Consider the following 16,200-nt stretch of genomic DNA (forward strand, 5'->3'; position numbering starts at 1 on the left):
GGTGCCCATGTATTTTCTGGGAACAGGTTCCAAGATACCACCACCAACACGAAATAATAACATAAACATTAAGAGCTACTGTTTATGAAGTGCCAACCATGTGTCAAACACTGTTTGACATACATCAGATACTTACTTCATTTCATCCTCACGACAGCCCTACAAGGTATGCATCTATCATCATCATCATCATCAACCCCATAGTACATATAAGGAAACTGAGACTCAGAGAGGGTAAGCAAATGACCAAGTCACTCAGCTTGTGAGGGACAGAGCTTTTTTTCCTTGAATAGAGTTTTGCTTTTAGATTATGATTCAAAATTTCCATTTCTCTCCTCTTCTTAACATAAAAATGTCACCTCCACATAGAGCTTGTATCTGTCAGTGCCCCCAGCATGCCTGTTATCGTACAAAGGACATAAGTTTTACAGGGATGCCTGGTGCTTGTTCAGATCATGCTCAAACTTTTGGGGGAAAGTGAATCTAAAAGTATTTGGTGATTGTCTGAAACGTGACTCAGAATCCTTCACAACACAACACTCCAGACAACTGGGGAGGAGGGTAAGATCAACTTGCTAGCTATGGTCTATTGTAGAAGACATCAAGAACTAGTACTCTGTGGAAAAGAAAGCTTGTAATCAATTTAGCAATGTTTGGCTTGGTCACAATGCTAGTATATGGCACAGTTGGAACAAGAAACCAGGCCTCCTGACTCCTCATCAAGTTCTCCTTCTCCATTTCACAGTGTACCTCTGCTGGATGTTGAAACAGAACACCTGTCTGCCTCTTGATCCTCACTCTAGCTTTCCAAATGAGAGGGCCTTTCTATAAGATACAGAATGCATGGCAACAAAAATGACTGTGGATCCCTTATTCTGGAGCATTGATAAACTATTCTATTTACAAATAAACAGCTGCTCAAGAGAATGCACCATTTAAACAAGGGACACTTCGATTCAACATATGCAGGACATCTTCCTCTTGTAAAGTATTCTTTTGTTTTTAACAGTGTGCTTTATAATATATAAATATCTCCTTTGTCTCCCTACCCAGCAATCTGTGTGAAATGGACACTGAACATCTCTCTATCAAAAGAAAGACTATGGGAAATTTTGGTTTGTCCCTTCTATCAGACATACCTTTAACAGGTGGTACCTTTCAGCACGAATTGCAAGGATTTCTTCTATTGCGGGAATATCATCTGGTAGTTCTGTCTCAGCCAGTTCAGTTCCAAAGGACTGTAACATCTGAGCCATGTCTTTCACTGTGAGGGCAAAATTTTCTATAGCCTGCAAAGAGCCCGTGATTCTTTTAATTGTATGGAAGTTCTGCCAGCATATCAAAACCTAGACCAGCAATTGTATTAACTTTCATTTAGGTATGACAGCAAACATATATACTATGAACTCTGCTGAGGAAAGCTGGCAATGCCCTCGACAATCAACTCTAACTTTCCATCTAAGCCCCTAAGAAACTAAAGTGAAGTGGAAAGTCTTCTCAAATGTCTTTTACCTAAACTTCCGTACTTATTTCTCGAACGCCGATGAAAACTCTTTCTTAAAGATGCCAGGTAAAGAGTAATTTGTTTTATTCTCTTGCAAAACACAGTGTTTCCTTATTCTATTAAATTCTGAAACTGCAAAATTATTTTATAATAACTTTACTTCTGAAGAGAAATGAGAACATCAAAGCCACTTTATATTTATCATTTATGAGCAAGTATTAGCATTTCAAACAAGGCAATGGACTAAGGTGACAGAGGAATATTAGTCACAACAGTTCATTTCAGGTACTGGGGAAGATTTGAAATTGTGACCCCCAAAGGCTCTGCTGCCCTAAAATGTCAAGTAAGGTTGGGTTGTTTATTTTGTTTCCAAAATCAATGACTCAGAGAAAGAAAGACAACATGTAGAGACCATATAAACCCTCTGTTTACCATGCAACTCAAGGTGTCTGCTCTTTTATTTATAGCTTTATAGGTTATTAAAGGCAAAACACTGCTTATTTTGACAATACACTTTCATACGAGTGAACAGGACTGCTGAATGAAAATAAGGATGAGGAAAATAGAATCCTGATTGAATTAAATATCATTATTTCCTTCAGAAGGGTTCCCATATCTCTGGGATTTGGAGTAAAGATTCTTATAGGACAGATTCACACCTGTGAGGCACAGGGCCCTTGCCTATTCGTACATTTCTAGAACAGAAGGCATCTTTGCTACAAATCTAACTGCCCCAGGAGAATCACTAGGCTGATGAGATTAATAAGATTACTTGCATTTTTTGAGGGTGGACCATAGGCCAGGCACAATGCCAAACATTTTACATCTGTAATCTCATTTAATCTTCCTGATATTCCTATGAGGTAAAGTCTTAGTCTTCCCATTTTATACTTGGAAAAAATGAGGCTGAGAGAGCTTTTACAACTTGCACAAAGTTATATCCCTAAAAATCAGCAGTGCTAGGATTTGATCCCAAACCCTTGGTTTCTTCAAGTTACTACATGGCCACAGGAGGGGGTGGGTAGAGTAGGATCTCCTTACTCCCTATAGGCCTCTCATTCAAATGCCATCCTCAGTGACTCTGCATCATTTCTAGATATTTCCTAGGGAAGAAAATCAAGATGTTGAATTATACATGTTTTTTGAAAAATAGGAGCCCCAGAAACCTGTTTTTCCCAAGGAGGAAAAAAAACAACTCTAGAACTAGATTTCAAAGCTGACACAAACTATAGGCTCGACGGTAAGGGCAAAAGCAACCTACATTTCTGAAGATGATCCACTCACTGTGGCAGTACTGCAAGGTGCCGCCTAACTCAGGGGTTAGCTGCTCGTCATCAATGTATGTCAGCAAATCACTAGCTGAGCTCAGCATAACAACCTATATCAATAAGCAAGAAAGATACCGTTAACTGCCCTCCGTGGCATCCCTCCACACAGCCGTACAATGAACTTTAGCATTCATTTAGCAGAATGCTATCTTTTATAAATGGTTCTAACAATTCTCTCCCGTACATCCCCTCCCACATGGATACACTACCTTTCCTCAGGGAATAACAGTTGTCATTTACAAAACATTTCTCTGTAAAGCGAAAGTAATCTCCATAGAAACCCAAACACCTGATTCTCCCCGATCTAAAATTTTGCACTGTCAATGGTCAACCTTCTGAAAGAATGTTAAGCCCATAACAAAGTAAAAGGGCTTTCTGCAGTAAATTATAATTTATCAGGAGGGACTGATCTTTGCAAAAGTACCAAAATTTATGAGCACTCTATTCCTAACTCTAAAAACGTATAAAAATATCTTTTGGAAAAAAAAAAATTTTACTCTGAACTAGCTCAGGATGTAAGTTCATGGGAGTTCAAATACCTAAAACACACACTCATTTTTTTTTCTCTAAAAATAAAATGTCCTGATTTTACACACATGCACACATACATATATACACATATACAACATATGTGACATACATCTTTTTCAAAAGGAACTGCTTTGTTACAAGTTGATTAATCTTTTCCTCTATTTTAACAGTAGGAGCAGAAGACTTTTAGGCATTTTGATTTTACATTTTCGGAAGACAAATTCTATTTTTTTCTTTTACATGCTCTGTGACCACATGTAAAACATCAATAGCATGGTGCAAAGTCTTCATGAGAAAGGGACAAAACATTTAAATACTCTTACTGGTAATTTGAGTATGAAATCTTCCTGACTAAATCGAAATCCAATGTCTGTGAAAGTTCGTTGGAGAAAACTGGTAGGACGAAGGACCAAAACCAAGTGCAAGTTCCCAGGGAAGGAAGCCTATACAAAGAAAGACCACAGGAAAGCAAGAAAAAATTGTCAAAACATGCATTCAAGTGAGCACATGGCAGAAAATATATAGTTAAAGAAAACAAATTCTAAAGTCATAAAAGCCACTAAAAGGATAAAACTTCAAAAAATGGATATTGATAAAATCTAAAAACACGAAAATAGAAATAAAACTAATGTAAGGTCATCAGGTCAGATCCTTGCAGTTCTCGTGGCCTGGAATTTTCTCACACTAAAGTCAATCACAAGTTATGAAAAATTATACTCTTAAACTTCATTTTAAACTTAGTTGTTTGTACTCAAATTGCATTTAATCCCTGTAAAATAGAATTAGGAGGCAGGTTTCTAGGATAGCCCTAAATGCCCAAAGGAGCTGAAATACTGAATACCTGCAGTAAACAATGGAAGAAAACTATTTTATGGACTCATATTTTTATTTCAGCCAAGCAACATTCACAGAATATCTTCTACGTGTCTACTCCATGTATTTAAGTGAATGATTATCAGGCACTGTTAACACTTGGTCTACACAAATTAATAAAATATAGTCCCTACCCAGCTTGCAAGAAAATGACAGTCTAATAGTAGAGTCCATTAGTGTCATTTACTCTATAGGACGATAAGTTGATAAATGAAACAAGGGAATTAGAATAATATACAACAGGAAGTGGTAGCACAGAGCATCCTAGACCTAGCAATGTCAAAAAGGTCTCCCATAAAGAGGAATAAATTGGATTAGAATGTTGTTCTGGTGCACCCATGTTTCCCAGCTTCTTAGAATACTGGCGCATAGTAGGTGGTCAAGAGATAATCGTTAAATGAAAGAATGCAAAAGACAAGGAGGGCGCTATGCAGAATTTGCAAGGGGTGGAATAGTATGGCTTGATATAAATGATAAAACACCACATATCAAACGCTTACTGTATACGAAGTATTTTGCCAACATTATCACAGTTCCTCTTCATAATAATCCTGTGAATTAGTTAGGCTATCCTCTTTTACAAACAAAAAATAGTGAGGCTCATAGAGTTTAAGTATAACTTGACCCAGCTGGTAAAGTCTGAATTGGCACCCGAGTCTGCCCCACATCAAGAGGTCCCAGTCCAGAAAGCTAGAGGAAAATGCTGATGGGGGTGGAGGGGTGCAGCAATGGGAGATGGTGCTAGAAAGATGAGCAGGAGCCAGATCAGGAAAGACCTTGGGTTTTTTCCTGGAGGCAAAGGGAGACTCAAGAGTTTTTAAGCAGCAGAGCAACACGATCAGATCTGCATTTTAGAAGGATCACTGGCTTCGGAAAAGGACAGGATTTGGACAAGAGTGGAAGCAAACAGATGAGCCTGAAGGCTGGGACAGTCATCCAAGCCAGGGATGGTGAGTTTCTGAACTGGAGCAACAATAGCAGGGATGAGGGTAGAATTTAGGAGGTACTATCTGCAAGGCATGATGACTGGCTGTGTCTGATGAGAAAGGAAAGACTAGGACAATCAATTTCCAGATTTTTGGCTTGAGTAACTTGGTGAATGGTACGACCCTCACTGACATTGGAACACAAGAGAAGCAGGTTTTCAGGAGGGGGATATGATACTGATTCCCATTCCTTGACCTGTTGGAAGGGTCATCAGGACAATCTGATGATATCCATCAGACAAATGGATATACAAGTAAGGAGGGAAAGAAGCCTACACTGGGAATGTAGAGTTGGGAGTCATCAGTCTCAGAACAGTGGATTAAAGCATAATAAAGCAAAATATGTCCAAAATGTATAAAATACAGTCATCTTTTAGGAATGCTGGAATATTAATAATTGAACAAAACTATAAAACAAAAATTAATAAGATACTGTGGATGTGGGGGTATATGGGAACTCTGTACTTTCTGCTCAATTTGCTATGAACCTAATCCCACTCTAAAAAATAAAGTCTATTAAAAAAAAAAGAGTAACTTTCATAGAGGGATAAGACCTAGACTCTGAAATGACATTCAAAACTGGAGATTTTTAAAATTCAACTTGAGATGATGATAAAAACATAAACAAGTGGCAATGAGAACTAGAGTCAGGGAAAGAGAACTGAGTGTGATACAAATAGGTAAAAGAAAGGAGCACAAAATTAAATCAATTAAACTAAACAATGATGACAAATAGACACAAATCGGGATGGCTATCTACCTGAAAACTCCTCTAGGTGCCCATATCTGTACTACTCTCTCCCTTCATGAGAAACTACTTCCCCTCCCTTCAAAATTCATATGTTGAAACTTAACCCACAAAGTGAAGGTATTTGGTGGTGGGGCCTTCAGGAGATGATTAGGGCATGAGCGTGGAGCTCTCATGAATGGGATTAGTGCCCTTACAAAAGAGACCCCAGAGAGCTCCCTCACACCTTATGCCATGTGAGGACACAGAGAAAAGATGGCCATCTATGAACCAACCAGGAAGTAGGCTCTCACCAGACACCGAATCTGTTGGCACCTTGATCTTGGACTTCAGACTCTAGAACTGTGAGAAATAAATTTCTGTTGTTTATAAGCCACACAGCCTATGGTATTCTGTTATAGCAGCCCATAAGGACTAAGACAACCTCCTATTGTTCTTTTTTTTAAAATAAATTTATTTGTTTTATTTATTTATTATTTTTGGCTGCGTTGAGTCTTCGTGGCTGCACGTGGGCTTTCTCTAGTTGTGGCGAGCGGGGGCTACTCTTCATTGCGGTGCACAGGCTTCTCATCGCAGTGGCTTCTCTTGTTGTGGACCACAGGCTCTAGGCGTGCAGCCTTCAGTAGTTGTGGCACGCAGGCTTCAGTAGCTGTGGCTCGTGGGCTCTAGAGTGCAGGCTCAGTAGTTGTGGCACACGGGCTTAGTTGCTCCGCGGCATGTGGGATCTTCCCAGACCAGGGCTCAAACCCGTGTCTCCTGCATTGGCAGGCAGATTCTTAACCACTGTGCCACCAGGGAAGCCCAACCTCTTATTATTCTTAATATTGGTTTCTAATGAGAACTGTTCTGTTTCTTCATGACCTTGCCCTTCTAACACACAATGATTTGTAGTGGGATGAAAATCTGATGTAAAAAGTCCCACACTAGGGTTTTTCAAACTAGCGCTGAGGGAAGGAAACTTTGAGGGTGCAGTTCCAGAGCTACTGGTAGCCATGACCCCTGCTGCTAGAGGAAGCTTATTCCAAAGAACAAAGCCAACAATGTATAGAGAACTGGAAGTAGAGACAGAGAGTCCCAATGATAATGTGTATCCTACCGTCTATTATGTACATAATGTCTATTATATTTTATGCTAAGAATGGTACATACTTGCCATAGTTATTATAAGAATTAAAAGAAATAATGACTATAAAGCTACTTTGTCAACTCTAAAAAAATTAATACGATAGTTTTTTAAATTTACCTTGGGTTCCTGGACCTAAAGAAGAACAAGCAGACTTAGGTAGAAAACTTTTTCGGAATATGGATAAAGGCTTGCTTAAGGGGAAACTCTGACAGGGACTTGTGAGAACTCTGGACCTACTTCTAGACTGACAGCACTAAGTGTATTTCTATCCTATTCACTTTAGGAGTTAAGCCTTTCCTTCTCCTTCAGATGGGCAAATTACCAGTATAATTATTATACTTAACCTGCCTTGCCCCAGCTTATTTTTTCACTTTTAAATGAAATCAAAAGCATCCTACTTTTGCCAACACTTAAAGCACTATTACTTTTATTGTTTCATGGATTCTAGGTTGATCTGCTCTCATTGTCTTTTTTGTCTCTGACTTTCCTTAATGTCATATTCTCTGGTATTGCATTGGAATTCTCTAGATGCAACACCCTAGGGATGACTAACTTAAAGCCTGGAATACTGACCCACCTCCAAAACTGGGGTGGGGAGGATACTACGGGAGCAGAGAAGACCATGTGGCAACTCTCTGCCCCGAGGTCAGGCCCTGGTCTCTAAGCTGCCACTCAGGAGAACAAGCAGCCAGGCCTGGGACAGCTGATCACACAGCAGGGAACAAAGTAGAGAGGAGAGAGAAGCAGAACCACTGTTCACAGCATCCATGGGGAAGAGAGTTCAGGCAGGGTTTGGGGGTATTCAGCTGCTCCTAAGTCAGGGATTTCATGTTGGCTGTTTTATTAAATCAGTTATTCCGTCTATTTGATAAAGTGGTTTATCCCAAACATTGAAAGCTGAATAAAATGCTTCTAAAGATATTTCTACATTCTAAGCAGATCATTCTTAAGTAAAACTTCCTGATTATTTTATCATACCTTCTCCTCCCTTAATTCCTTCAAAATGTTTAGTGATTCGCTCATCACAGAAAGCCTATAGGACTTCCCTGGTGGTCCAGTGGTTAAGACTCCGAGCTCACAATGCAGGGGGTCTCGGTTCAATCCCTGGTCAGGGAACTAGATCCCACATGCTGCAACGAAGATCCTACGTGCTGCAACTAAGACCCAATGCAGCCAAATAAATAAATAAATATATATATATATTTTAAAAGCCTACAAATATTTGCATTTCTAAAGAAAATGCACTATCAAGGATGAACATTTCATTTATTGCCTGTATAATTACATTTGCAATGTTGATCATTATAGGATAATTTTAGGACCTTTATTGAGCTGCCATGCAAATCTTCCTAGAATACATGGATTCTGTTAACCCAATAGCTACTCTCAAATCTAAGCCATTTGAAGGAACAAATAACTTGTAGGCAATAGTTATTATTTAGTAGGCAAAACTACTAAACAATTGGGTGGCACTCAAACAATTCATTTGATTTGTCAGAGTTATTTTTTTAGAAAACTAAATCATGCAGTTCAGACCAGGCATATTGTTTCTATGCCTCACATTCATCAGATCCCATGTATGAATCAGAAAAACTTGATTTTTTAATCCCAGTCCCACTCACTTATCCCAAATTTAAATAGGTGCTTGTCAAACTAGTTATAGTAAAACCACAACCTCATGTGAATGACTTTTAATAGCTTCTCTCCAGCAAAAAAAAAATATATATATATATACATATATATGTATACACATGTACATATATTTACATGTATCCAGGACCCCTCAAAGCCTTAAGGTAGGGACAGGAGATTGGTTAGCTGGCCATGGGTGGGAGTGTTGTTTTTTATTGAATGACTATTATGAGAATTATCCTCATCATGATATTATGACATCATACTAAGTATTTTACATGCAATAGGTTCTTTTATTCTCATTTCACAACTAGTCAGTTCCAGCTAAACGCTGTCATGTGGGAAGGTGGGCCCAGCTCTGCCAAAGCTGTGATTTCTCAAAAGAAGCCAGAAATCCAGACTTCTGTGGGAAACACGATTTTCAAAGATGGGAAACAAATGGAAAGTTTGTTAAAGCACTGGATGGTCTCAACAAAACACATGTATGGAGTACCAGTTTGCAACCTTGGAACTAAAGCTTCATACATCTGAACCTGGCCCAGTATCAACGCTCTGTCCACTTCTCTGGCTGTGATCGCTGGCTATGAGAATCTGGAGGGGACAGGGCACTCCTGAGAAATTTTAACCTGAAAGGCCATTTTGGATTTAGGGTCAGTCTGCATGTGTTTGCATGTGAGCATACAAATAGGTATAGAGACAGATTCTATTCTTTATATACAGATATTTGCATAACTAAAAGATTCAAGATAATCTATTTTAAAGCCGCTATTGAAATGAACATTCAAACAGCATATCACATATCATAAACAGGATCAGATGCACGTATCTTATAGCAAACATAGCGCAAGCCCCCTGAGGTTTCCCATTCGGTTTGGGGAAACTACATCTCTACATTCTCTGGTATGCTGCCTTAAAGATCTCTAATCTGGATGGTTATATAAACATGAAAAGGCACAGTTTCTATTTTCTCCAAAATCAAACCCTAGATTTGCAAACTATAAATCGTTTTTGAGAGCTTGTCAAAAAAGCAAAAAGATGTGAGCAAGGGTCAGCCTTGTTTTCTTTTATTGCTTTCTTCTTTACCAAAAAAAAAAGCATGCAGCATGAGAGAGGAAACAGCATTGGTTTTAGGCACTGGTTGCAGGCTTTTTTTTTTTTTGGAGTTCCAACATGTGACTGCTTAAAGGCGCCTCAGTAAAAATGAACATGCCGCCTGTCTTCATAGGGCTCAGAGCCATTTCTCCCGTTTCTGAGCACGGCCCCACCCCAGCCCTCGGCAGCAGCTCCGACCGGTTCTTCAAGTTAAGGCACACAGAATTCGTTTTCTCTCCCCTTCCCCTCCTAGAGAAGACATTTACTCCCTTCTCCTCATGCCTGTCTTCCGATCACCCAGTTATATGGCCTCACGGCAGTTTGGACAGCGATAACAATGACAAAAGGCATCACTTTTTCACTACTGAAGTCTGGAAATTAACCTTGTTTAATATTCTTTTGTGCGGCATCTCAGACAGGCAATTCATACACCCTCTGCTCGCTTTTCAGTTATTCTAGTTATTTCTTTAAAAACGCTTACAGTGGCTGATGCCACATAAAAATTTGATTATTTTACTATGAAAACAATTTATATTCCTAGAGCTTTTTCTTTGCATCCTTAGGGCAGAGAAATGCAGTCACAATAAGAGGGAAACCAGGCCAATCTGAATGCTAAGGACAAGCTCTTTCCAGGACCCTTAACCCTTTCCAGGACACGTACTTAACAACGCACAGGCTGAATGCAAACTCAGACTTGCTGCCTCGCATTTAGGAATAACTTGACCTTGACATCTAGAAAATGGGACAAGTACTAACAGTAAAAACAAATGTTTGAAAAAAAAACAAAATGTTTGAAACAATTTAGCAACATGGAGCCTACTGAACAAAACTATTATAATTTCATATTACAATAGTTACAGAATATAACTATTACAGAATATAAAATACTGAATTGTTGGCATGTGATTGACCTCGATAAGGTCCAAACTATCACGTTAGAATACACTGGGAAACATCTTGTGACCTCAAGCTACAGAGAAGAGTTTCCAAGGCCGTGAGCTACTCCTGCACTCTTCCCACATACCCCACCCTTAAAGAGTATAGAAAGGAAGAGTTACTCCACAGATACCCAAATAACTTGCCAAGTGATCTCAGGAGTGGGACAGTCCCAGGCAATACTCTTTTCCTTGTGATTCGCCCTTCTTGTCCCATATCCATTCTCAACCCCCTCACTTGTTCACACTCATTGCAATTTCCACCAAGTAGCCAGTTTAAGCCTCTCTTTGGACTTTAAATCCACTGCTACCATCCTTCCAGGTGCTACCTATCATAGCCTCTAGAATCAGCCCAACTCCAGAGATCCTTCCAAGTCAAACAATGGTGTCACCAACTGAGTTGCAAATTTTTCACTCTGGTCAGGCCCTATGCATGCAGGCAGAACAAATTTGTCTTCCACCATAGTTCTGGGCTTCAGGCTTAATCCAATCAATTTCATTTCAAGCTAGCTGTTCATAGGGACCACTTAAAGTAATTCATTTGAGAGAAAAAGAGAAGGAAGAAACCAAGAAGGTAATAGACACATATGCTCTTCCTTAAGGTCCAACCAAACGTCATCTCCTTTGTGAGCCCTTCCCTACCAACTAGAAGTTCTTTCATAATAGTTATTTAATAGTTATTTATGAACATGTCCTACCTTCTCTGCTAGACTGAAAGCTCCTTCAGCTCTGTAGCCATTCCATGTTTACCTTTGTAACCCATGTTGTGTGTGGCACAGTACTAGATATATCTATTCACTGAGTACTTGTGTGCTGTATTAATTTGTGTGTATATTAAGGGATGTGCATCTACACGAAACAAAGTTCAGAACTGAGAAAACATCTATGCATATAAAGGAATTAGGAATTTTCTGAAAGCTTAAGTAAATTACTTTTGATAACAAAAGTACTGATGTCAGTTGCACTCAGTATTGCAAAGCATATACACAGGCATCTCTTGTGCACCATGAATTGTCTGTTAAAAGTCTGAAGCTATTATTCCCATAATACAAAATCATGTGTAGAGCTGGAGATACAATTTTGTCATAATAAAAAGATTCATACCCTAAACTGTAATTTTTAATATATCATTTTGTGTCAAGAGCTTCATTAGAAAATAAACCGTTTACTTACCCATTGATGTTCACTGTCATTCAACAACAATAAAATTCTTACTGGTTTATTTCCCTGATCTTACTTTTGATTCCAAGTGTCATTTTTTTCTATGACTGATTTTCACTTTCTTATTTTTTGTGTGTTGTCTTGATTATTTAAATAAGCAAGTATTATATTTTAAATCACAACATCAACAACATTACCTTAAGTTTTGAAAGAAAAAGAGTAGCACTGAAAACCTTGCTGATGACCAGTTAGTTATCAAATTAGCTAGTGTTACTTCGTATCTCTCCAAAATACATCTAAATATCCCTTCAGAAATTTGCTGGGAATTTAGTATACAAGTGAACCAACGATGGGAAAATTTGAAAATGTATCTGAAAGGAGAGATTTCTAAATTCTAGCTTATAAAGAACAGTGAGTCACTTTTCTTCCTTTAAGAAACAGTTGTCAACAGGCTAGAAATCTGCATCTTTCAAGTTTGAATATGGGGAAGAAATGAAATCAGAAAGATTTCAAATCATCAGACTTCAACATTTTTTCACTTGTCCGGTAACACCCAGGAAGGGCTGCCTTTTTAAATGCTGATGAAGTCGTCTCCAGATCTGTCCATGATATCATACTCTACTTGACCATGGTGAAAGGAAGGATGAATCCTTTCGTTACATATTATTTTAACTAGTCACTTAAAGCTACTCTGCCCAACGATTCAAAATTGCTCATACAGTCTTGAACAAATACCATGACGGATGGTGCTTCCTCATAAACTTGATCACGTTTAGATTTTGAAATTACATTCTACCGCCTTGGCCTTAACATTCCCCTGTGTCCGTATCACAGGAATCACATCAATGCAGTCCATGCAAACACAAGTCTCCATTCTCGCCCTCTGTCCTTAAAAGCCCCATTCAGCAGTTTGTGCTATAGCACCATGCTGCCGCATCCCTGCACTTGAACTTGGCAATAGGCTTTCCAGGACTGCAGGCAGAGCCCTTACCGCATTCCTTCTGAACCTCATCTTGCCTCTCGGGGGAGTTGCTTCTGCCATCTCGCCTATACACAATAACACTCTTCTTTTCCAATTGTCAATGCCACATTGATGAAATATGAGCTGCTTCTTAGGTAGTATTTAAAAGCGGCAGCCAAAAATCTCTATCAAACAAAGCTACCGTAGCTGCTTCCATTACCACTGTGGCAGCGCTGCAAAAAAACCACTATCCCTGATTCGTCAGCTGACAGAGCCTTCCCTGCTGCTCATTGTAATTCAGAGTCGACACATTCCCCCAATTACTTAGCCTGATTGAACCTCATGGATTAGCTGGTGCTGGACTGCTCAAGAAGATCAGCCTCGTCCAGGGAGTGGAGGAAGGAAAAAAAACCGACTCTCCTCCTAGGGGCTAGATGGGACTGGCTTTCTCCTCTGCGCAATTTGATTTTTAAGGTGGAATGCTAAGAATCTTTGTGAAGGTAGTATTAACTGATATCTTTAATCTTGTCCTACCCTGGTCTGTAACTTGAAATTCAATTCTGTTTGTTTTTTTTTTTAATTAAATTCTATTCTGGGTTTAAGCCTTGTGAAAGGTTAATAGCTTGTGAAATTTTGGCCAGATGATAATCTAGAAAGAGCAGAACGTGCAAACTTTCTAAGACGGATAGGATTCTCTCCCACATGAACATTTCCCCAAAATGTATAACTAAAAAACAAAAAATTTTGTCTCTTATCATTATGAAGTATAGCCTAACTGCGTAGTTTCTTTTGGAATCTAGAAATTAAGATCTTCAAATTGAATTATATAATTACTTCATAGACACTAGTTTAAAATAATGTACTAAAGACAGTTAGACCTATCTACACAATGGCCATTTTCACCAGAAATTCTTTCTGAATGTCAACTTTTGTTCTTGAAATTGGCTTGCATTCAATATTTACCTCTATTGCAAACAGTGTCCAATGGCTATTAATGGTTGAGATATAATTAATGTGCTTTTGAGTATGGGTATAGAAGCTCTACCATAAGCAGAAACATTTAAAATGCTAAAAAGAAACAACGCTTAAACTAATCTATAGCCAGTTACATGTCATCGTCACCTGCCGTCCCCCCACCTCCCACTCCTGCCCGGCTGTTCTGCAAGTAAAGCGACCTTGGGCTCAAAGCTCTTTGTTGGGCATACTTCACGCTTCCCCACTGAGAGAGCATTCCCTAGGGAAACAGAAAGGGGAGCATCACCTCCCCTTTCTGTTGGGGTCAACAAAGTCATTATTCCTTTGTTGACCCCAAACCAATAGTATCAAGACCCAATTTTGTACTTCTCTTTTGGGAAAAACAAGACCTCTGTTCTAAGCAATCTATTTGATTAATAAAAATAAAACTTTACCAAAAAACTGATGCCATGTGCCAACCAGTCACTCAATGAAAATTAATCTCAGCAAGCAGGTAGTTTTGGCCAAAAGAAAAAACGCTGGGCTGGGTGATAAAAAAATGTTTTATTGTAACAAGTGCTACATTTAGTATTAAATAATTGATTATTGTCATAAACTAAAGTCTGCTCAATAAGCCCAAGGACCGATCCTAAAGGCCAGGGCACGATAAATACCTTTTATATGATTCAGCCCATTGATAGGGCTCAATAGTACCTGCAGGCCAGATGTACTCTCTCCAAAGGAATTTTTACCTTTTTCTAAAAAAAATTTAATGTATTTGTCTCTCCACATGTCATTTGGAAAATGATAGGAAGCAGCAGGTATTTGACCTTGGATTCAACACGTAATCTTTACAAAATGCGTATATCAATGTAATTCCCTCATCTATGGGACAATTATAATGATACCTGCCCACAGGACTTAATCAGGAAACAAAGAGAATCAACATGACTTAATAAATGTGAATGCCTTTGAAAAAGCAAAAATGTATTATCCAAAATCGAGGTTTTAATATTTTATTTTGGTAACTTTTATGAATCTGGAATTAACTCTTCTCTTCATTGCTTAGGATTAAACACTTCTGTTATAAAAAATAAACAAAAAACCACCTTGCTGACTTGCCCAAGATGAGGAATAATTCATACTGGGTATGAGAAGAATAATGATCTCATTCATTTTACCATCTGAGTGCCAGTGTATTTCTTACACTCGTCAGCAAGTTAGGAGAGCAAAAAGAACACTGGCTCAGAAGTCCAACAACCTAGATTTTTTCTTGCCTTCACAACTAAACCAACTGCCTCTGCTGGGTGTGGCCTCCCGCGTGAGTCCGGAGACAAGGAAGAATTTCAGATGGCTGATGACATTGGACTGTCAAAGAAAAACATATATTGATTCCCAGCTACTCTGGTCTGATAGAGGAAGTTGACTGCATGGCACTTTTGCAGACAGCCCCACTCTTACCAGCTCAGGAGGAGTCTATGGGTTCCTCACCTCCCTCTTCTTCTATGAAAGAGAAGTGTCAGACAATATCCAGATGAGCCTAATAATGTAAAAGATCATCTTGGCTGTGGGCAGGACTGCATCTCTCATATTGTCTCCTTTAGGGAAACTGTTTTGCCTCTCTGGGTCTTGGAGAGCTGGGGACTAGCTTCCAATAGGGACAATATGTCATTTTGCAGGTGACTCCCTTCCCTCTCTACCCCAGGGGAAAGAAAAGTCTAGAAAGATACACACCAAAATGTTAAAAAGTGCTTATTTCTGGACAGTTCGATTATTGACTATTGTTTTAAACCTTCTTCTTTATACTATTCCATATATAATAAGTATACAGCAACACACCTATTTCCATTTTTTAAGCAGTTCTCATAAAAAAATTGCCTTGCTTTGAAAGGCATAGGGGACCATGAATCACTTCTCACTCAACTTGAACCATTAACTACTCATTCTTTCCTATTAGGTTTTATTTTGGGTAGAGTTGGTTAGCTCAATCTCCTCTACCAATTCGCCTCTCTAGTTTCCCACCTCCCCATTCCATCTATTTTTATTGTCTCCATCAGTATCAAAATAAGCTGTACCCCACAAACAGAAAGTATAATGCAAAACAAAGTCAAGAAGTTACTGTAGAATACAAATGTAAAACAGTTAGCTAGTGGGAAGCAGCCGCATAGCACAGGGAGATCAGCTCGGTGCTTTGTGACCACCTAGAGGGGTGGGATAGGGAGGATGGGAGGGAGGCTCAAGAGGGAGGGGATATGGGGACATGTGTATGCATATGGCTGATTCACTTTGTTATACAACAGAAACTAACATGGTATTGTGAAGCAATTATACTCCAATAAAGATCTACTTAAAAAAAAAGAAGTTACTGT

The 16,200-nt window shown here is 38.9% G+C and overlaps 1 protein-coding gene across 11 annotated transcripts in view; it reads right to left on the reverse strand.

The window, feature by feature from the left end:
- The window catches only part of MCF2 (MCF.2 cell line derived transforming sequence), a 71,001-nt gene that overhangs the window by 49,121 nt on the left and 5,680 nt on the right, over positions 1-16,200 (reverse strand). For 8 of the 11 annotated variants that reach the window (XM_082445290.1, XM_082445293.1, XM_082445298.1 and 5 more), the window contains exons 1-4: positions 12,908-16,171; positions 3,687-3,806; positions 2,766-2,882; positions 1,140-1,289 (exon numbers count right to left, since the gene is read on the reverse strand). In XM_082445290.1, the coding sequence (XP_082301416.1) occupies positions 1,140-1,289; positions 2,766-2,882; positions 3,687-3,806; positions 12,908-12,958 (438 nt within the window). In that variant the 5' untranslated portion in view covers positions 12,959-16,171. Of the gene's footprint in view, positions 1-1,139; positions 1,290-2,765; positions 2,883-3,686; positions 3,807-12,907; positions 16,172-16,200 lie in introns of those variants that run through there. The other 3 variants (XM_082445297.1, XM_082445296.1, XM_082445299.1) reach the window with 2 other exon arrangements.

This window comes from Balaenoptera physalus, assembly GCF_965194825.1.
Source record: "Balaenoptera physalus genome assembly, chromosome: X".
NCBI lineage: Eukaryota > Metazoa > Chordata > Mammalia > Artiodactyla > Balaenopteridae > Balaenoptera > Balaenoptera physalus.